This window comes from Pistacia vera, unplaced genomic scaffold (genome assembly GCF_008641045.1).
Source record: "Pistacia vera cultivar Batoury unplaced genomic scaffold, PisVer_v2 Contig100, whole genome shotgun sequence".
NCBI classification, from domain to species: Eukaryota; Viridiplantae; Streptophyta; class Magnoliopsida; order Sapindales; family Anacardiaceae; genus Pistacia; species Pistacia vera.
In genome coordinates this window covers 2124779-2146640 of record NW_022195028.1, presented here as the reverse complement: position 1 = coordinate 2146640, position 21862 = coordinate 2124779, and the positions used below count along the sequence as shown (strand labels likewise).

Here is a 21862-nt window from a genome sequence, read left to right as displayed (position 1 = left end):
CGAAAGATATGGCCGTCGTTGACGACTAGTTACGACCAAAGATCTAGCCGTCTGTAGATCTGGCCTTTTCTGGCCAATCCATTGTAGATCTGGCCGAAAAATGCTATATCGGTGCACTACCAATCAGATCTAGTTGGTAGTGTCGATTGTGTGCCATTATACCAGATTTCGGCCACCTTTCGACGATGGTGGCCGAAATGTGGCAAATGTGGGTGGTGGGGGTGTTTTTATTAATTTTTAAACTCTTTTTAGGGGTGTTTATTTAAATTAATAAACGTAGGAGATTTAAAAAATAATTAAGTATAATATAATAGTATTTTAGAATAAGAAAACTAACGATATATTTTGAAAATAATAGGAATAAGAGAAGAGAAAATATTGAAACAAACGGATCCGACATGGTTGAAGAAAAAGGTCCTGAAAGCTTATTTTACGCTCAGTGAGGGTACCTCATCCTCCGACAACATCGATGCCGTAATATTCGCCCAAAATGGAGATGAAGATAGAAGAGAAGCGCAACAAAATCTACAAAATGTCGTCGTTTTTAGTTTGGGTCATAGCTTCAGTGATTTTCAGGCTAATTTTATTTACTTCCCGAAAAATTTCAACTTATCTTCTTGTCCCGAAGTCTCCACTCCTATCTCCAGCATACGTCGTTGTACTGTCTCTTCCTATACCTCTCTCTACGCGCTGAACTAAAATCAATTCATGATCTGAATTTTTGACCTTTTTTTTTGTTTTAATTTTTTCCAGTGGCGGAGGGATACTGGCTAAAGCAATCGTCAACGTCTCCATATGCAGGTTTTCTGTTTCTTTGGTTCGTTCTTTTTTATTTATGAGATGTTGTTTGTAAAATTTGGTTTTCTAACTTGCAGGTTCAATGTATCATGGTTCTCCTCTGTTACTTTCTCTGCTTGGGCCGCTCACTGTTAAGAGGTGCTAATAGAGCTCAATTAATGTTGTAACAATTACATTAAAGAAATGATGAATTGTTTATTTGGTTAAAGGTGGCTACCGAAGCGTTTAGAGGTGCAATTTTTAGGTTCTTTTTGAAATGTGTTTAAATTTAAATACTTTAGGCAGATGCATTTGATAGATACTTTTTGATGAAGCACTTTTGGTGTTTTTGCGATACCTACTTTTTACTCGAAGTTCTTTGCACAAAAGCGGTCTACACTCATACTTTCATATTGTTAGGTTTCCTGGATCGAGGCCTGAAATTTAACCCTTATTAGTTTGCGATGATTTGTTATTGGTTTTTGATACTTGTTTTGATATGTATTTTAATTTGTTGGTGCAGAATTGAAGGGCAACCCCATCATCTTCTATGCAGGTACTAAATATTAGGTCTTAGTTATTCAAATGTTATGGTTATGGCCGTCTTTGGTATCATGGAATTGGAGTTGAATTGAATTGGAAATGCCAACCCCTAATTTTTTGGAAGAAGATGGCTATTCATTCTGGCCAAGCCAAATTCTATGTCCAGTTCCAATTTGGCAAATGGAATTTGACATTACATACAAGTCTATCAGTGATAATTTTCACTTTTATAAAGTGAATGGATTATTCATTTTAGGTGTTTGGTAGTATTTTAGTATGCTAATAGTTTTATGTCACAATTTGAGACTTAGTTTTTTTAGTGATAGAAGTTTTGCGTATAACCTCATTGAATAGACTTGTTGTTTTTGTTCATATATCAAATATGTGGTAACATATGGAGTGGATGTTAAATGCAAAATTCTCATATACTTTTGTGTGAGGCTCTCTTAGATCAAGTGGCCGAGTTGTTCCATTGCTCACATAGTGCAACTTTGGCTCTTCTACCATTTGATTGTAGAGACACACAAATAAGAGAAAAAAAACACCACGTACTTATTTACAGTAACCTTTTCAAATAATAAAAATTAAAAATGAATAAAAAAGCTCTTTAAAGTAGCAAACAAGAGTTTGGACATTGTAAAAGTAAGCTTATGCTTCTGTTGTTTCTTTGTTCTGTAATTTTTAATGTATAATATTCATAATAATTAATATTACCATAAAAATGTTATAATCCTGAATGCTATTATTATGTGAGTGATGATTTCACGTCCTAGCTGAGATATATAACACTTCCTGTTAATATTTTGAAGTCAGATATCTTTTGATGATGTTAATGGTATCGCATATCTGCCGTACGTTGCTCATTCTGATAATCTGGGATTTCCGTTCAATTCTTCTTTCCTTCTTATACTTAGTATAATTGATTTAGTATTTTGGTTCTTTTTTTCTTCTTCTATTCCTTTTAAAATCTTTTCTCCATTTAGTTGCTTAGTTGATATCAACACATATTTGGATACAGTTTCCTTTTTGTGCTTGCAGATGTCATGAGTGCAATGCTTCTTCGTGCTGCCAGTCAGAATCTTCAGGCAGCATATACTCAAAGATGGAAATCCCTAGAACTTCATGAACTGTCAAAAAATTCAGGTAATTTTATTTGTTCTGAGCAAAATGCTTTTTTCAAGTTCTCTTGTGCAGAGGATATTATAGGATTTTTTCAGTTTTCGTTGATCATTTATTTAATTTCTTAAATGTAAGGACCCTGGATAAAAAGATTAGAAGATTGAAAACTTGTGAATGAGAGATGGCTTTAGTTTCGTGATTTTCATCTATAATATATTGTGCTTTAGTGCGTGGTAAGATCATCACTGTCATTTTAGAGAATTAGTACTCTTCTTATTGCCACCTAGTCTTTCTTCTCTTTTACGAATATCTTATTAAATTGCTAGGAAGTTTGGATGAAAAGAAATGACAGCATGGAACCTTGAGAAACTTAATTTGGAATTTTTTATTGAATTTAGTAAGATTCCAAGTTAATTTTATTGATAAATTTACAGAGATCATGATGGTAAATTTTGCTTCAAGTTGCTTAATTCTTTGTGTTCAGATGTAAATTCTTGCATATTTCCTGCTTGTCCTTCCTTCCCCTTTCCTCGCAAGTATCAATGTTACTTGCAGAGATTATTTCTTCTGGAGATATTGCCGCTCTTGTATACTTGTGGAATCCTTTCACAATAGTAGCTTGTGTACGTTTGTCCACATCACCAGTTGAAAACCTGGCCATCATATCATCTTTCTATGGAGCATGTACAGGTAAGAAATTTCGATTCTTTGTCAGTACTTGGGTACTTGTTATCTGTGCCAAGATCATTTCACCAATTTTTCCTCCAGTTTTTTGATTGAATGCTTGTGAAATTTAAAGAATGAGTTCTACATTTTTAGAGGTTTACCAATGCATTGATATTCCTTTCTAATGTTTCCACCTTTCTTTTCCCATATGCGTATTTATTTATTTTTTTGGGGGTTGTAAAGATATGAATATCTTAAAAATATATTTAAATAGTATCTGTGTCATGCATGCTTATGATGTTTCAGTTCCTGGCTTTTTCAAAATATTTGGAACAATATATGGATAGAGTCATAAGTTTTTTGTTAATATATATGCCTAGTTTGACAAAGAACCACTGCTTTGTGTGTTCACATAGGGAAAGGAACATTGGTCACTATCTTGTATAGATTTGTCTCCCTCATTGGTTTTTTGATATTTTTGTGGATCTCTAGTCCACTGATGTATCTACCTCAATCTCTTTTTAATATATAGTTTTATTGTTTCCTGTCAAATATATATAATTGCAATTTATTAAATACCGTTTGTTGGATGGAATGTAGGACTGCCTCCCTTGGCTGCTTTTGGGTGGGTTATGGCTACTCATCTATCTCTTTATCCTGCAATTTTAATTATTCCGGTATGTCTTTTTGTCTTTATGAAATAGTTAAAGTCTTATAAGAAACATACGAAAAGCTTATATGAAATTCCTTAGTGCTTTTTTATATCAACTCTGCATTTAGTAACTATTGTTAATTTTTTTCCCAGTTGATTTTTTTACTAGGATATGGTCCAGATGCTCCTCCGAGGAAACTGTTCCTTCAAAGTAGATGCAGCAAAGGTGGAGATAATCCCTTAAGTAGTACATCTTGTCAACAGGAGGAACTGAATCAATCAATGACCTTCTCGTGGAAACCAGTCATTCATTTTTTGTTGTGGATTTCTGTCTGGTCTGTCTATGTGCTTATTCTATGTGGCATATCGGTTCAAAATAATGGTGGTCTGTTGGAGATGTTTAAAAGGTATTCCTTATATACTCCATTCGGTACTTGTCATCTGTATGCTAAATCGAAAAACTATTTTTAGAGCTAATCTTCTCTATTTGTACCCTTCTGGATGCCAAACAATGTCTTGCTTATAAAGCATGATACTTGTAATTAACTTTTATGGAATAGGAGGTTGATTAGATATTGGCCAGTATTATTTCTTGAGTTAAAAGAATTAGAAACTGCATAATAACAAAACTGGTTGGAGGTTTCTTCCTGAAGTTCATATAATCCATGTGGATATGTTGGGTTAATGTTTAAATATATGTCATGTAGTTCTGTACTCAAATCTGATGCATTCAGTTCTTGAATTCAAGACCGTAATATTTATAAGCCTAAAAGCTAAAATATTAATTCTCATGGCTGTCTACCTCTACTTTGATTTTTCTGGTTCCCTTTCAGGATTTCTTTGTGTTAGATGTAAGTTGTGTATGTACCTTTTCCATTTTCTTATTGGCTTGTTGGCGCTATTTGGGTTATAGTTTGTTACTACCTTTCTTGTATGTGTTCTGTTTATTTGGGTTATAGTTTTGTTACTAATAAAATAACAAAATTGGAAAACTGATACCATTACAGAGTTCTCACCTTCATATATTCAGAAGATTTAATACAGTAAGTTCCTTAGGTTAAGTGATCCTCTTTGCTATACATTCTACAACCAAATTTGTACATGAGCGTTATCTGCCAAGATGTGAGAATCAATTCTTGTTGTGGAATACTAGCTTCATGTGAACCAGTTGGATTGAAGTTCAACCTTTTGGCTTTCCTTGGTCGCACTGCTCAAGTACATTTAGCATCATGGTTAATCAGATAGAATGGTATCTGATTTCAGCATTGCCATTAATTTTGATGTCTTATTAATTCATCTTTATAATTATAATATTAACATATACAATGCTGTGGTATATCAAGTAAGAGAGCTCTTTATTTTTTCTTTCATCGCCATATAAAAGCTCTGACTCTTCATACATGTGGCTTGTTTCTGTAGTACATACGGGTTCATCCTCACTGTGGAAGATTTGTCTTCAAACATGGGTGTTTTGTGGTGAGGCAAATCAATTTTTGTTTTATGTAGAATTGAGAAATTTTATCCTACATGTGAGGTGTTTCATTATATCTTGTGCACCTGATTTTTCTTTTGCAGGTACTTCTTTGCTGAAGTTTTTGAATTTTTCAGAAATTTCTTTTTGATAGTGTTCCATGTGAATATTCTATTCATGGTATTGCCATTGGCCATACGGCTGAACCACCGACCTTGCTTCTTGGCTTTTGTGTACATTGCTGTCTCATCAATGCTTAAATCTTACCCTTCAGTAGGTCTAAAATTATTTGCTTGTTTTACCCCAATTTAGGTTGGTTGTGCTAATCAGTCCCGATATATTGCACGTGAGATTGTATGTAACAAACTCTGATGTGAACTTAATGTGCTTGTTAAGAAAAACTTGTATACAACTCGTTCAAAATACACCAAGTATTTATGGGATACTAGAAGCTATTACTTTCCTGTTTTAAAGTATTACATTTCATAGACTTGGTGCTGTCTATGAGTTTTCTCTTCCCTCCCAACCCTCAAAGATATAAAAATAAAAAAAATTGAAACAAAGAATCCATCAAACATGATTGAGAAAGCATACCGGAGTAAGGATGACTAAAGTTGCTCATATGGAAGTTTTGGCAAAACTCTTTATCTTTTGTTCCTTAATACTGGAACAATTGAAGTCTTTGGTTCAATCTGTGAAACATCTCTTTTATACTAGCTGTATACTATTTCTGTGCTTCCCTTTTCGCAAATTATAAGTTTCAGAATTCACCTTCGGATTTGCTTGTGGCTAAAACTTTCTTCCTGAGGATAATCATCCTAGTTGCTGTGATAACAGGTAATTGATGGGCTTCATACTTCTATTGTTGATTTCGTTTCTGAATTTATTTGATGTTGTTATCTAATTTGTTCATCCTCTGTGGTTTGGTTTTCATTAGGTTGGCGATTCAGCTTTATATTTGGGTTTGCTAGGTTGGTTTGTTTTTGAATTGGCAGGCAAGTGAAAATGACTCTTTTGTTACTGGTGAATTTTGACTTGGTCTAGCATCTAAAAACCCTCCATCTTCCATGCTCATACTGATATGCAATTCTGTATTCTTCCTCTTTTGCGGATATGTCGGAGTTCCCCTTCTCAGCCCTATGATGCACAATCTATGGATATGGAGGGTATGCCTTTTCCTTGGATTTCATCTAATTGGCTTTAATGACTAAATAAGTTGAGGCATTAATCTAGATCTTTACTAATGCGTTTGTGGAGGCTTAAAGTGAGTTGTAATTCTTCTAAACAACACAAACTTACAAAGCACACTAAAATACATGAACTAGATAAAGTCAAGGATAAATTAAAGATAATACACAACAAATAACAAGATAAAGTAAAGATAAGTGCTAATGATCTTCAAAGCGTAAAGGTTACGCCACCGGGTATGGAACATCATTAACAAGATAGAAGCCAAATTCCCAAGCCTTAAAGGCAATGCCACCGGCCAAGGGTCTTCAAAACGAAAAGGCATGGTCACTGGTTTTGGATTTTACCACCAAGCATGGCAAGAACTTAGATAAAGGAAAAATGATAAAACTCTCTGAAGAGCTTTCACATTTTCACTTCCAAAAATTTAACTCCCAACTTGTATTACAATGAAGGAGAAGACCCTTTTATATAGGGTTACATTGGATGCCACATAGGATAGAGAATTACAAAGTCAAATTCAAGATAATAACAAACTATGGGACACATTTTTATTAGCCACCCTAAATGTTCCTTAAAAGCCAAAATGCCTACAAACATAAGTAAGAATTTTTGACTTAGAAATTTCTCAAAATGATAAGGAACATGGAGCTGTTAAGGATGACAATCTTGTTTTTGTCAAATTGGGACTATCTTGAGCCGCTCATGTTATAATCTTGTCTATTCCATTAAATGTCTCCATGTGCATATGCTTGATTAGCCTTTGTTTCCTACATTTTAACTTGAAAATCTTGGCTCCAACTATTCAAACTACGCTCAAATAAATGGATTGGACCTATTGGATCAACAATTTAGGGGCTTGGACGAAATGGGTTTAACTTGAGCCCATCTTGTTGCATTCCTTCTCCGTGGGCCGAATTGACTATGGGTTTGGATTTGCCTTGCAATATTACTCCAACTTGGGCTGATTTGCTTCAAGAATTATGAATGGCTTTTGCCATGAAGTTTGCTTGGCTCATATGAAGATTAATGGGCGGCCTTAAATGTGAATTCGCATCATTTACTTAATGAAATTTACAAGGTATTGGCAATGCAAACTCTATTATGCAACTGCTACGGCTTTTGCTTGCTTTCAGGTTTGTTACATCTGCCTAACAGCTACTTATTTTTTGTTACATCAAATAGGTCAATAGGAAAGTCTGTATGAGGATAATGTAGCTTCTTTTTACATATAGTTAATCTTATGACAGAAATTGCTAAATTATTATCACATGATGATATTGACATTTAGGTTCCTAACAGTTACCGTTTTTCTAATTTCTGCTGATTTTGGCAATTCAAGTATATATGGTTTTCTCTCAAATTTTTTCAATTGATTTTTTGATTCATAATTAAACTCTAAGGAAGAGACAAAAAACATTTTTTATTAACTTATAGTTATTGTATACATTTTGAACCAAATTAAGAAATCCTGTGTAAGCTTTTTGTGATTTCAACATTTTTTAGTTTCTGTGAGAAAAAATAGATCTTGGATAAATTCTTTTATTGAACTTATGAAGAAAAACAGAGAGGTTATGGTTTATAGACTAAAATCTATTAGACTCCAGCTCACCAATTTAACAAACTAAAACTAACTTGATGTACAGCTAAAATAACAAACTTCAACTGATTAACTAACTATTAACAGAAGATGTTTCAAGCTTATTATGGCTCCAAGATCAAAGACACACCCCCCCCCCCCCCCCCACCCCCCCCCCCCCCCAAGTTGGAGAATGTATGCTTAACATGCCTAGCTTGGAAATAATTGCATGAAAAGGAGCGACAGCAAGCGGCTTCGTAAAAACATCAACTAGCTGATCAGTTGAGGAATAAGGCATGAGGTGAAGGAGACCATTGTGCACTTTCTCACGAACCAGATGGCAATCTATTTCAATATGCTTTGTGCGTTCATGAAATGTCGGATTGGCAGCAATCTGGAGAGCCGATTTATTGTCACAAAAAATCAAAGCAAATTGAGGGTGATCAACATGGAGATCTTGAAGAAGATAACGCAGCCACTGTAACTCACAAGCTGTGGAAGCGAGAGCACGATACTCAACTTTTGAAGAGGAACGTGATACAGTAGGCTGCTTCTTAGCCTTCCTGTTGATCAAGGATGATCCAAGAAAGACACAGAAACCAGTCACCGAGTGCCTTGTGTCAATGCATCTTGCCCAATCAGAATCGCTAAAGGCTTGAAGAGCTAAAGAGGATCTAGCAGGAAAAAAAAGACCATAAGCTGGACAACCTTTGATGTAGCAAAGAACTCGATGGGCTGCTTGAAGGTGCTGAGAGGTAGGCTTGTTTAAGTATTGGCTCAATTGTTGGACGACAAAAAAGATGTCAGGACGAGTAGAAGTAAGGTAAAGTAAACAGCCAATCAGTCGATGATAGGAAGAAGCATCATGCAAGGTGTCACCATGAGATTGACTAAGCTTAGAGGAGCAATCCATCGGAGACTTGGCAGGTTTAGAATCCAAGAACCCTGCATCAGATAAGATATCAAGAGCATATTTATGTTGACATAATGCAATACCAGCAGCTGTACGAGCGACTTCTAAGCCAAGGAAAAATTTTAAATCGCTTAAGTCCTTTATCTTGAAAGCAGCATCCAAATACCTCTTTACATGATCAATTTCACCAAGATTATTGCCTGCTAAAGTTATATTGTCAACATAGACCAGCAAGACAGTGATGGAACTGTCATGGTGCTTGATGAAAAGAGAATAATCAGAAGAGGACTTAACATAACCCAATGCGAGCAAGGCAGAGGTGAGTTTTGAGAACCATTGGCGGCTAGCTTGTTTAAGCTCGTAAAGGGACTTTTGAAGCTTGCAAACCTTATGAGAATGAGAAGAATGGAGGCCAGGAGGCAACACCATGTAAACTTCTTCATCGAGGTCACCGTGAAGAAAAACATTGTTGACGTCGAGCTGCTAAAGGTGCCACTGATGTATGGCTGCTAAAGCGAGCAACAATCTGATAGTGGTGAGTTTAACAACAGGAGAAAAAGTATCGAAGTAACCGATGCCTTCAGTTTGTGTGTATCCTTTGGCGACTAAACGCGCCTTATAGCGTTCAATACTACCATCGGCTTTGTGTTTAACTCGATAAACCCACTTACATCTGATGGGAGTTTTGCCAGCAGGAAGATCCACTAGAACACAAGTTTTGTTTTGCTTAAGTGCATTGATTTCAATTTGCATTGCCTCTCGCCAGCATTGAAATTTTACAACTTGTTGATAAGATTTTGGTTCAAAGGAAGCAAAGACAACAAGTGTAAAATGTAAATGAGAAGGAGATAAGTTTGAATAAGAGAGAACAAAGGACAAAGGATGAGGAGTACTTGAGTGGAGATCACTAGTTACAGTTGTAGTGGTAGAATGGCAATGATAATCAGCCAAGTATGAAGGAGGTTTAGACACTCTTGTAGATTGATGTGGTACAAGTGGTATAGAAGGTTGATTAACTAAAGGTAAAGAAGAATTAGATGATGGTGTAATAGGAGAAAAATCAGAGGCTGGTAAGGAAGATTCATGAACAAGAGGAACAAAATCATTTTTAAAGATGCAAAAGGGAAAATATGTTCATGGAAAACAACATTACGTGAAACAAATATCTCCCTAGAATTGATGTCCAAGAGAACAAAGCCCTTTGTACCAGATTTGAATCCAAGGAAGATACACTTTCTGGCACGAGGATCAAATTTAGTGCGATGAACAGACAAAGTAGAGGCAAAATAGAGGGAACCAAATACCTCTAAGGTGGCATAATTAGGTGGACATTTGTGTAGAATTTCAAAGGGAGATTTGTGCTCAATAAGAGGAGAAAAAAGCCTATTTATGAGATACATAACATGTAAAGTGGCATAATGCCAAAACATGTTAGGAAGGTTAGATTGAAATAATAGTGATCGAGCTACGTTTAATATATGTTGATGCTTACGCTCCACCACACCGTTTTGCTATGGTGTTTCTACACAAGATGTTTGATGTATTGTTCCCTTAGAGGCATAAAAACTTGGAAGATTAAACTCAAGACCATTGTCACTACGAAGGATTTTAATCTTCGTAGAGAATTGAGTTTCAATGAGTGTAAAAAAGGACTGTATAATAGGTCTCACTTCAGACTTGTGTTTGAATTAAAAAAATCCATGTATATCTCAAATGATCATCAACAATTGTTAGAAAATATCTATGACCATGAACAAAGGGTGTAGAGAAAGGCCCCCAAATGTCAGCATGTACAATATCAAAACAATTATTGGATTTTGTAACACTTACAGGAAAGGGCAAATGTTTTTGTTTGGCTAAATGGCAAATAGTACAAGTTGAGTTATCTAAAAACTTAAGATCAGAAATGTATGGTGCAAGGAGTTTAAGCCTGGAATCAGAAAGGTGACCAAGCCTATAGTGCCAGAGATCCTATTCTGCATTGTAGGTTGTAGATGCTAAAATTTTCGAAGGAGGAAAAGGAACTTTGATTGCTGATTTTATCATTAAGTAAAGACCATTCTCCACCTTAGCTGAACCAATCATCTTCCACGAATTCAGGTCCTGTATAATGCAACATGAATCTTTAAAAATCAGGCAACATGGAAGAAGTGAGGTAAGTTTGATCACAAAGATCAGATTAAAAGAAAATTCAAGGATAAAGAGAACATCTGTGAGAACTAAATTTTCAGTGAGATGGACGGTGCCTGGGTATTGTGTTTTGACCTTGGTGCCATTTGGTAAAGTGACAAAGATGGGTTTGATTTGTTTATAAGATGTGAAAAATGATAAATAGTGGGTTATGTGATCGGTGGCTCTCGTGTCCACAACCCATAGTTGTGAACTGGATGAACAATGCAAAGAAAAATGGTTGCCTGCTGAAGAAGAAAAATTAGAAGAAAGAACAGTTGAGTAGTAACTTGATTGGTAATGTGCAACGACTTATCAACACCAGAAGGCTGAATTAAGGCAAGTAATTGTTGATATTGCTCTTGAGTAAAAAAAAAAAAAACACCAGGTTCAAGAATCCCTTTCTGTGTGACAGTATTTTGATGAGATTCATCAGCTCTTTTAGTATCCTCTCCAGAAATGATATTATGAGTAGTAGAGTTTTGATTTCTTGGCTTGTACCCAGGTGGATAACCATGCTTTTTGTAGCATGTCTCGATTGTATGTCTTGGTTTGCCACAAAATGTACAGAATCTATTATCCCCATTGTGCTGTGATTGATTTGATTTTTTGATTCGTTGCTTAGAGGAACTCTACACTTCTTCTCGTGTAGTCTTGCTTACAAACACTTTGGATGCACCTGAGACCATTTGTCTCTCTTGCTGCACAACCAAAGAAAATACCTTGTTTATGGAAGGAAGCGGTTCCATGAGCATAATTTGGGATCTTATTGTGGCAAATTGATCACCCAAGCCCTTGAGAAATCTAATCACATAATCATTGCTTTGATAAGTCTTGATCTTAGTTAAAGCACCACAAGAACACGGATTTGTGCAAGAACAACAAGGAATTGGCCTAAGATTCAATAACTCTTCCCAGAGAATTTTAAGCTCAGTAAAGTAATTTGTTACATTTCGATCTTCTTGTTTGAAAGCATAAATCTCTTTTAGGAGATCTGAAATTCTGAACACATCTCCCTGTGAAAACCTTTCTCGAAGATCTTCCCAAACTTCATATGCTTTATCAATCCACAACACGCTACTAGTTATTGAAGGTGAAAGAGAATGATTAAGCCAAGACAGTACCATTGTATTGCATCTTTCCCAAGCTGAAAACATTGGATCAGTAGTCAAAGGTGCTCGGAGTGTTCCATCAACAAATTTTAGCTTGTTCTTGGAAAGTAAAGCCATTTTCATGGCGCATGCCTAAGAATGATGGTTGGTGCCGTTGAGAACAGGTGTAACCAAGACAATTGCATGATTTTCATTTGGATGAATATAATAATGGCTTGATGGATTCTATGTAGGATCTGAATTCGCCATTGAATTCACCATTGAAATCACAATAGAACAAAGAAGAAGAAGACAAGGGAGCAGAAGCACTCTGATACCATGAGAAAAAATAGATCTTGGATAAATTCTTTTATTGAACTTATAAAGAAAAACAGAGAAGTTATGGTTTATATACTGAAATTTCGTTAGACTCCAGCTCACCAGTTTAACAAACTAAAAGTAACTTGATGTACAGCTAAAATAACAAACTTCAACAAATTAACTAACTATTAACAGAAGATGTTTCAAACTTATTATGCTCCAAGATTCTGAATCTCTTTTCCTATTGTTCTATCCGAGTATCTCTTCCAAATTGTTGTTTTATTGAACGTAAGTCAAATTGACCAGTGTTCTGAAACAGTGAAACCTGAACAGGATTTATATGACTTTATTTCAACCGATTGATGTATTCTAAAGATAATTGCAATTTAGTTTTTCATTTATCAGTCTCATTATGCATACTTAGACCTACCTGATCGAGAATGTAAGTGCAATACTCAAGCACGACAGGAGATTGAGAAAGTTATCCGTCACAAAATCTTGAGATGTTGAATTTTATTAGTTCTTGCCACGTACCTGGGATAGTTCTTACCACTCATCAGAGCCACCATTCTGACTTCGCGGAACTCATCTCCTTGAATGTTCTCTTTTGATGTGACAGTCAACATAATCAGTTAACAGTAGTGCTTTACAGTTTTGATTTGCAACTTAACAACTCATATTTGAATTTCTTAATGTCTAAGCCCCACCACACATCTGAGTTGGTGTAGGTTCATGGGGAGTTGAAGAATCTTTGAAATTGATTATCATACCAAATTATAAGTGTGTGTGAATTGCCAGAAAGTAGCAAAAACATTATTATTATTTTTGTGTGGTTCATATGTAAGTAGTATAAATAGAAATAGTTTCTTGTAAGAATATACAAATTATTTTAAGTGGGTACAGAGCTGTCATTGCTGACTTTCACTTGCCTCCCATGGCTCATTTTAAGATGTCAACTGTCGGTAGATCCAAGCCCAAGGCCGAAGCCCATTAATTAATACTGTTTTCCAGTATGGTTTATAACCTACTAACAAACATTGTTGAGGGCCGGTCGAATTGTACTAAACAAGAATAATTAATTGTATTAAACAAATACTATTACAGCACATTAAAAACTGTCTTTGATTTTAACTAAAAGTTGGTGGAAATGTTTTGGGTTTATTGCACAAAGGAATTTATTACATTTTCCCTCCGGTAAGGTCCCTTAATATTTTAGAAAGTACATTATTAAATAATAGTGCATTTCTGTTCTTAACCTATTCAATAATGGCCCAGCCCAGAAACCACGTCAGATCCTATATGTATTGTCAAAGAGTTAAAGGGTCAGACTCAGGTGGCCTTCGGTGGAAGGGAAACGAGACACAGCAGCTGAACTGAATTTTAAAAAAATTGTTTCCTAAGGAATCACAATAGTAATCAACACATGCAGTTAAAATTAAGTTTTCTCCGACTTTTGAATTAAATTAAAAGTGGTGTAAAACACTAGGTCTAGGCCACAATGAAAAAAATTAAAATAAGAAAACCCATATTAATGTCTCTGCTTACTGCTGGACTCCCTTTATGGCCAGATTAAGCCAAGGTCGGTCTGGTTAATTACTCAATTTTTTTATTTTTAAATTGTGGATTATTATTATTATTAATCAGTATTCAATATATCATCACTAAACACATTTTTGTATTTTGATTAATAATATTTTTGTAAAATTAAATAAATTATCTACATTACATAATAATTTGTATTGGACCCTTCCAATGGTTTTTTAATTATTTGAAATAAAATANAGAACAAAGAAGAAGAAGACAAGGGAGCAGAAGCACTCTGATACCATGAGAAAAAATAGATCTTGGATAAATTCTTTTATTGAACTTATAAAGAAAAACAGAGAAGTTATGGTTTATATACTGAAATTTCGTTAGACTCCAGCTCACCAGTTTAACAAACTAAAAGTAACTTGATGTACAGCTAAAATAACAAACTTCAACAAATTAACTAACTATTAACAGAAGATGTTTCAAACTTATTATGCTCCAAGATTCTGAATCTCTTTTCCTATTGTTCTATCCGAGTATCTCTTCCAAATTGTTGTTTTATTGAACGTAAGTCAAATTGACCAGTGTTCTGAAACAGTGAAACCTGAACAGGATTTATATGACTTTATTTCAACCGATTGATGTATTCTAAAGATAATTGCAATTTAATTTTTCATTTATCAGTCTCATTATGCATACTTAGACCTACCTGATCGAGAATGTAAGTGCAATACTCAAGCACGACAGGAGATTGAGAAAGTTATCCGTCACAAAATCTTGAGATGTTGAATTTTATTAGTTCTTGCCAAGTACCTGGGATAGTTCTTACCACTCATCAGAGCCACCATTCTGACTTCGCGGAACTCATCTCCTTGAATGTTCTCTTTTGATGTGACAGTCAACATAATCAGTTAACAGTAGTGCTTTACAGTTTTGATTTGCAACTTAACAACTCATATTTGAATTTCTTAATGTCTAAGCCCCACCACACATCTGAGTTGGTGTAGGTTCATGGGGAGTTGAAGAATCTGTGAAATTGATTATCATAATTCATACATACCAAATTATAAGTGTGTGTGAATTGCCAGAAAGTAGCAAAAACATTATTATTATTTTTGTGTGGTTCATATGTAAGTAGTATAAATAGAAATAGTTTCTTGTAAGAATATACAAATTATTTTAAGTGGGTACAGAGCTGTCATTGCTGACTTTCACTTGCCTCCCATGGCTCATTTTAAGATGTCAACTGTCGGTAGATCCAAGCCCAAGGCCGAAGCCCATTAATTAATACTGTTTTCCAGTATGGTTTATAACCTACTAACAAACATTGTTGAGGGCCGGTCGAATTGTACTAAACAAGAATAATTAATTGTATTAAACAAATACTATTACAGCACATTAAAAACTGTCTTTGATTTTAACTAAAAGTTGGTGGAAATGTTTTGGGTTTATTGCACAAAGGAATTTATTACATTTTCCCTCCGGTAAGGTCCCTTAATATTTTAGAAAGTACATTATTAAATAATAGTGCATTTCTGTTCTTAACCTATTCAATAATGGCCCAGCCCAGAAACCACGTCAGATCCTATATGTATTGTCAAAGAGTTAAAGGGTCAGACTCAGGTGGCCTTCGGTGGAAGGGAAACGAGACACAGCAGCTGAACTGAATTTTAAAAAAATTGTTTCCTAAGGAATCACAATAGTAATCAACACATGCAGTTAAAATTAAGTTTTCTCCGACTTTTGAATTAAATTAAAAGTAGTGCAAAACACTAGGTCTAGGCCACAATGAAAAAAATTAAAATAAGAAAACCCATATTAATGTCTCTGCTTACTGCTGGACTCCCTTTATGGCCAGATTAAGCCAAGGTCGGTCTGGTTAATTACTCAATTTTTTTATTTTTAAATTGTGGATTATTATTATTATTAATCAGTATTCAATATATCATCACTAAACACATTTTTGTATTTTGATTAATAATATTTTGTAAAATTAAATAAATTATCTACATTACATAATAATTTGTATTGGACCCTTCCAATGGTTTTTTAATTATTTGAAATAAAATATGAACATGTCGTTGGATAAGAATGTGTCATCAGATACGCCACCCATGTAACAATTCTTTTTCTCCTTTTTAAAGGTTAAGATAAAGTAACCTCCTCGCTTAATTTTAATTTAATTCCCAGAAAGAGGGAGGGAGAGGAAATTATATGCTCAAGTCAACCCCCACCCCAAGACAAGAAGACACCAAATATATAATTAAGAGAAGTAAGTTGATAATTTGAAGGGGGTTTTAATTAATTAAGTCATTAGGAATAAAACATCACAATTATCGAGTGTAAAGATGTTGATAATAGGTCTCCTTAGACATGGATTAATTACATTATCTCACACCCCAATCCATCCGATTAAATGGGTGGTCTCTTCGGTCTTCACACTAACCTTAACGAATCTTCCTAGTCCTACAGCCATATTTTCTGCTTGGGTTTGCTTATTTTACATTTCTTGCTTACCCAAAACGAACTTACATTTCTTTGTAGCAAATTTCGGCGATATTTTGGACTTCCAACTACTTTTCCATCTACCCATCACTTTATATCATGTGAATGGTAGTTATCATGCATTTCATTCATGTTTGTAACTTCAATTTTCAAATCTCGATAACATTGATTGATTAGGGTAATGTGAATAATAAGATTATAAAATGAATTACTGTAAAGATTGACTCATAAAAAATACTACATCCTTTATACAAATACAATTATCTAATAAATTTATGCAACATCTTTCACTCAATAGCGATGGATAGTTACTAAATAAATAGTACCACGTCAATAATACTATATACTTTCCCAAAGACTTAAAAGAATAGCAGCATAAAAATCTTGAAACAAACTGATTTTAGCAAGCAATGTGATTCAAGGGGTAATGAACATGTATTTTAAATGGAAGCAAGATGAAAATATCAACACAACACATGATTCATGTGAAATTCAAAGCTATTAGTATTAATTGCTGCCTTGACTAACACTATTAATTTCAATCCCCACGAGCACGGCACAGACAAGAAGAACAACTTTCTGCTCAATTCTCTCTTCTCATCCTCGATTCCTACACCTATTTTATTCATCTCCTTTATTAATTTGACTACTACCAAAATTAACACAAAAACCTGCACTTCATTTTCGCATTGGTAGGCACCCTTCAACACGTGGAGGATTAACAACTAATCAACCAATCAACTTACATACATGATTATTCATTCAAGTCAACCTGATTTTCAGCCGTCCGATTCAGATATCAAACCTCCATCGGATCTGTGGTATTAGTTTTGTAAACTGACATAAGAAATCTCCAGGATATTAGTTTAATTATCATCACAAGAAGCTTAGTTTACCATTAAACTTGACTTAATAGCAAATTAGCAACACCATATATATATATATATATATATATATAAATACTGTATCTTTAATAAATAGAATAATAGTCTGTTTTAGAATTCCAACGAAAGAGATACTGAGCTGTCATTGGTTGTTGTGTGTACCCCTTAAAGGAGACCTTTCCAAGTCCATTCCAAGCAGTTAAGCAATCTGTGTCATCCTCTTAAAGAAACCATTCAACCATTTCAACACTTTTCTGCATTAAAAGCCAACTTGTGCTATTAAAAATAATCACACAGATGAATAAACTTCTTTCAGTGCTTGGATAAGAAAAAGAAAAGAAATACTTCATCAATGGCTAAATGGGATGTAACTAAAGTTGTTCACTGTCTCATTCTCACGTTATATGTATTATATTTCTGACAGCTATGACTATTGACGAACACTTTCATTTCCTAAGGGAGTGTTGATCACCAAGTACTTTGAAGCAAAGTGTAATACCGCGTTAAAAGCTTAGCAATTGCATTGACTTTACAGCTTTAGAAATTAGAATCCCAGATGTTTATTTTTGGATTTAGCATACGAAATAATGTTAAAGGAATCCCTGTGGTCTTGTTTTCTAGCTCTAAAACAATGCCATTCTCTTAGATCCATCCACATCACATGTACATGAAGCTTCGTTCAAATATTTTAATGAAAGAAAGGTGTATCAATTAAATGTATAATCTAATGGCTTAATGCAAATAATGGAGACATATAATTCACAGTAACCTACCTACATTGTAACAGTAGTTGCAGGACAAGGAGGTGTCTGAGTCCGTGGCTCAATGGGCCGATGGGACGGTGCTCTATGTATTGAATGAGTTAACCTGAAGAAGTAGATTAGATTAGATTAGATTAGCTTAACTGGTCTTGAAAATTTTCACCAGTAAAACATACACAAATAGTAGTTGCATGCAAATCTATAGAACTCCACTGAGAATCACTAATGATGTATGCACTTAGATAAGAGAGTTTGACAAAAAAGAAAGAAGGATTAAGAATATGAAAGAATGACTACAGCTAAAGAAGATATAGGAGGAGATCCAAATCTAAAAAAGAAAAATACATAATATGATATCAACACATCACATAGATACTAAGAGTATTTAACATAGATATGAGAAGATTTCAAGTAGTTGGTAAAAACCCAATAGATTTCAGTATTTAATGATGTATTATAGATTGATTTTTAGATACTTAATTTGGTCAGACAGATCCTTTGAACCTCTATCCACTCAAATCTTGGGAAACCCCTTGTGTTCCTGCAAAATCTCCTTAAAAAAGGCCAGAATTCTGCCTCGTGCTTCTTCAGTTTCGTGTAATATGTTCTCTTACACCTGCATCTACTAGAGAGAGAAGAGACTGATAGGAAACATCCTGTAAGTTTCATATATGATCATGGTAGCTACCTAGCTTTTATATTTAAAAAAAAAAAAAAAAAAATAGGGAAAATTATAAATGGGCGCCGTTGACATATAATTAGGATAATATATGAGACGGTCGCTAGACAGAACTATTCCAAACTTGTACTATTCTATTCTATCTTCAACTACTGTACAACTTTTTGTTTTATGCAAAAACCAACTGCACAGAAACAAAGAACCAAAATTATTATTAATTAGCTACTAGTTGTATAACTTGCCTGCCTATTTAAGAAGGCCTCCCCTCTCATGGTTGATGAGATACATGCCAGCACTTTCTTGTCCTCCCTGTCTATTCTCTCCACGTTTCCACACCTCAAACTCTTCCTTTTTCCAGTAATCCTAACCTGTCCTTGTCCATTTTCTTTTCTGTTCAAACCACATTTATATCACCATTTTCTCAATCTATCATCTTCAATTTACATTCTCATTTTAGTAAGATGTGGGCTTTCTGCATTGGAGCTTTGCTTATCATTACCATCACTCATTGGCTTTACAGATGGAGAAATCCCAGATGCAATGGTAAACTCCCTCCTGGTTCAATGGGCTTGCCGCTTCTCGGCGAGACCCTTCAGTTCTTCACTCCCAACACTTCTTCTGATATTCCTCCCTTCATCAAGAAAAGGATGCAAAGGTAATAATTTGACTTAAATTCTTTTTGGTTCAACAACTAGTGAATTCATCAGTATAATCCTCTCTATATATTATCCACATTTTTCAGATACGGCCCAATATTCCGAACTAGTTTAGTTGGACGACCGGTCGTAATATCAACAGACTCTGATCTCAATTACTTCATCTTCCAGCAAGAAGGACACATGTTCCAGAGCTGGTATCCAGATACATTTACAGAGATCTTCGGACGACAGAATGTGGGTTCATTACATGGGTTCATGTACAGGTACCTTAAGAACATGGTGCTAAATCTCTTTGGTCCTGAAAGCCTAAGGAAAATGCTCCCTGAAGTTGAGCAGGTAGCATGTAGGAAATTACAACGGTGGTCAAGCCAGGATACAGTTGAATTGAAAGAAGCAACTGCAAGTGTAATTTCACCCACCTTTCTTCATCTAATTGATTATCCACCTATTGTTTTCTTGTTTGGGGTCTAATAATTCTATCTTTACAGATGATATTTGATCTAACTGCAAAGAAGCTGATAAGTTATGATCAAGACAACTCCTCAGAGAACCTAAGGGAGAACTTTGTTGCATTTATTCAAGGATTAATCTCCTTCCCTTTGGACATTCCAGGAACAGCTTACCACAAATGTTTACAGGTAACCAATCTCTTCATTACACCTTATATTTTTTCTTCCCCTTTCTCTCTCTTTAACTGGATGAATGGCATTCATGAACTGAGTTATATTGCCCTGAATCACAAGTTCTAAATATCAAACAGTTGGCTCTAGCTTTTGGTCTTGAAGTTTAAAAGTTTTCAGGGTAGACAAAGAGCGATGAAAATGCTGAAAAACATGCTACAAGAAAGAAGAGAAAACCCAAGAAAGCATCGGACTGATTTTTACGATTATGTGCTAGAAGAACTTCAGAAAGAGACTACAATCCTCACAGAGGCAATTGCTCTGGACTTGATGTTTGTGCTACTGTTTGCTAGCTTCGAAACAACTTCCCTAGCTTTAACTTTGGCCGTCAAATTTCTCTCGGATTGTCCTCTGGTGCTGAAGAAATTAACGGTGTGTGAATTTTTGTAGCTTCAATTTCTATATTGTCACTTTTCTTCAGTGTTTCCCCAACTAAAATGTTCTAAATGTTTTCACCTTCTCAGGAAGAGCATGAGGCAATTCTAAAGAATCGACAAAAAGCTGATTCTGGACTTACATGGAAAGAATACAAATCAATGACATATACATTTCAGGTACTTCAATCACTTTCACTTGTATTAAAAATGTTTGACATATTGGAATACTAGTATATAACTCTGTTCAATAAATCTAAAACATTTCAATTTTGCAGTTCATAAATGAAACAGTTAGACTGGCAAATATAGTTCCAGGAATCTTCAGAAAAGCACTGACTGATGTCCACTTTAAGGGTAGGCAACAAATTTATTGGTCAAGTTTGCGTTTGTACAAAATAGGTTTATACAAGCAAACAATTTGACATACAATAAAAATTGTAATGGTGCAGGATATAACATTCCAGCAGGTTGGGCAGTTATGGTATGTCCCCCTGCTGTACACTTGGATCCAGCAAAATATGAAGATCCCCTGGCTTTCAATCCAAGTAGATGGACGGTGTGTAGCTTTCTACAAGTATAAAGTGATCTAAAATTTAATCATTTTTCTATAGTTCAACTTTCTAACAAATGGTTCCATCAGGGAATGGAGACAAACACTGCATCTAAGCATTTCATGGCTTTTGGTGGTGGCATGAGATTCTGTGTTGGAACAGACTTTACCAAAGTGCAGATGGCTGTATTTCTCCATTGCTTGGTCACAAAGTACAGGTAAGAGAACCGTGTGATGAGATGAGTGTGTGCTGTTAGTGAGAGAGATAGAGAGGCTAACCTGTTGTGCTTTGGGATTTCTTCAGGTGGCAACCTATCAAAGGAGGCAATATAGTCCGAACACCTGGTTTACAATTTCCAAACGGCTTTTATGTTCAGATTACAAAGAAAGATGTAACACATGAATCCTCATAATCAAACCAGAACTAACCAGGCAGGTCGTTGATGTGGCTAGAAGCAGAATACCTTAAGCTCCTGACTTGGCATCTTACAACTCAATATTCCTATCGCTACAAAAGGAGTATCATAGTCTAAAAATACTCTTGGAGACTGTAGAAAACAAAGAACCAGTTCAATGGTCCCAGCCAAGCTGCAGTTTTGCTCACGGTCAATTTTTTTGTGCCATACACAAGAGTTATGTGCTTTCCTTTTAGTTTGTGTCATTGTATACTTGAGAGACAAGTAGAAAAAAGGAAAAAGAAACATCAAAGTCATCTACAGTGTTCAAAAATATAACATACTCATTACAA

General features: G+C 35.0%; 3 protein-coding genes across 3 annotated transcripts; 2 read left to right on the top strand and 1 right to left on the bottom strand.

Annotated features, from left to right (window-relative positions):
• The first annotated feature begins 490 nt into the window (after positions 1-490).
• LOC116129541 (phosphatidylinositol glycan anchor biosynthesis class U protein-like) lies at positions 491-7114 on the top strand. The gene is given in 14 exon segments (XM_031415291.1): positions 491-581; positions 584-658; positions 754-801; positions 876-936; positions 1301-1333; positions 2339-2463; positions 2995-3129; positions 3706-3782; positions 3911-4164; positions 5177-5233; positions 5333-5501; positions 6166-6223; positions 6315-6394; positions 7058-7114. Coding segments are annotated over 14 exon segments (1320 nt in total).
• Positions 7115-8085: 971 nt separating this feature from the next.
• Positions 8086-9337, bottom strand: LOC116129447 (uncharacterized mitochondrial protein AtMg00810-like). The gene is made up of 2 exons (XM_031415218.1): positions 8206-9337; positions 8086-8093 (listed from the first exon to the last, which is right to left on the bottom strand). The coding sequence occupies exons 1-2, from the start codon at positions 9335-9337 to the stop codon at positions 8086-8088; spliced, it is 1140 nt and encodes a 379-aa protein (XP_031271078.1).
• A 9817-nt stretch (positions 9338-19154) lies between these two features.
• LOC116131576 (cytochrome P450 87A3-like) lies at positions 19155-21600 on the top strand. Its single transcript, XM_031417261.1, has 9 exons — positions 19155-19503; positions 19591-19912; positions 19996-20145; positions 20308-20559; positions 20652-20741; positions 20840-20918; positions 21014-21120; positions 21205-21332; positions 21419-21600. The coding sequence occupies exons 1-9, from the start codon at positions 19310-19312 to the stop codon at positions 21525-21527; spliced, it is 1431 nt and encodes a 476-aa protein (XP_031273121.1). The 5' UTR covers positions 19155-19309; the 3' UTR covers positions 21528-21600.
• Positions 21601-21862: the final 262 nt, after the last annotated feature.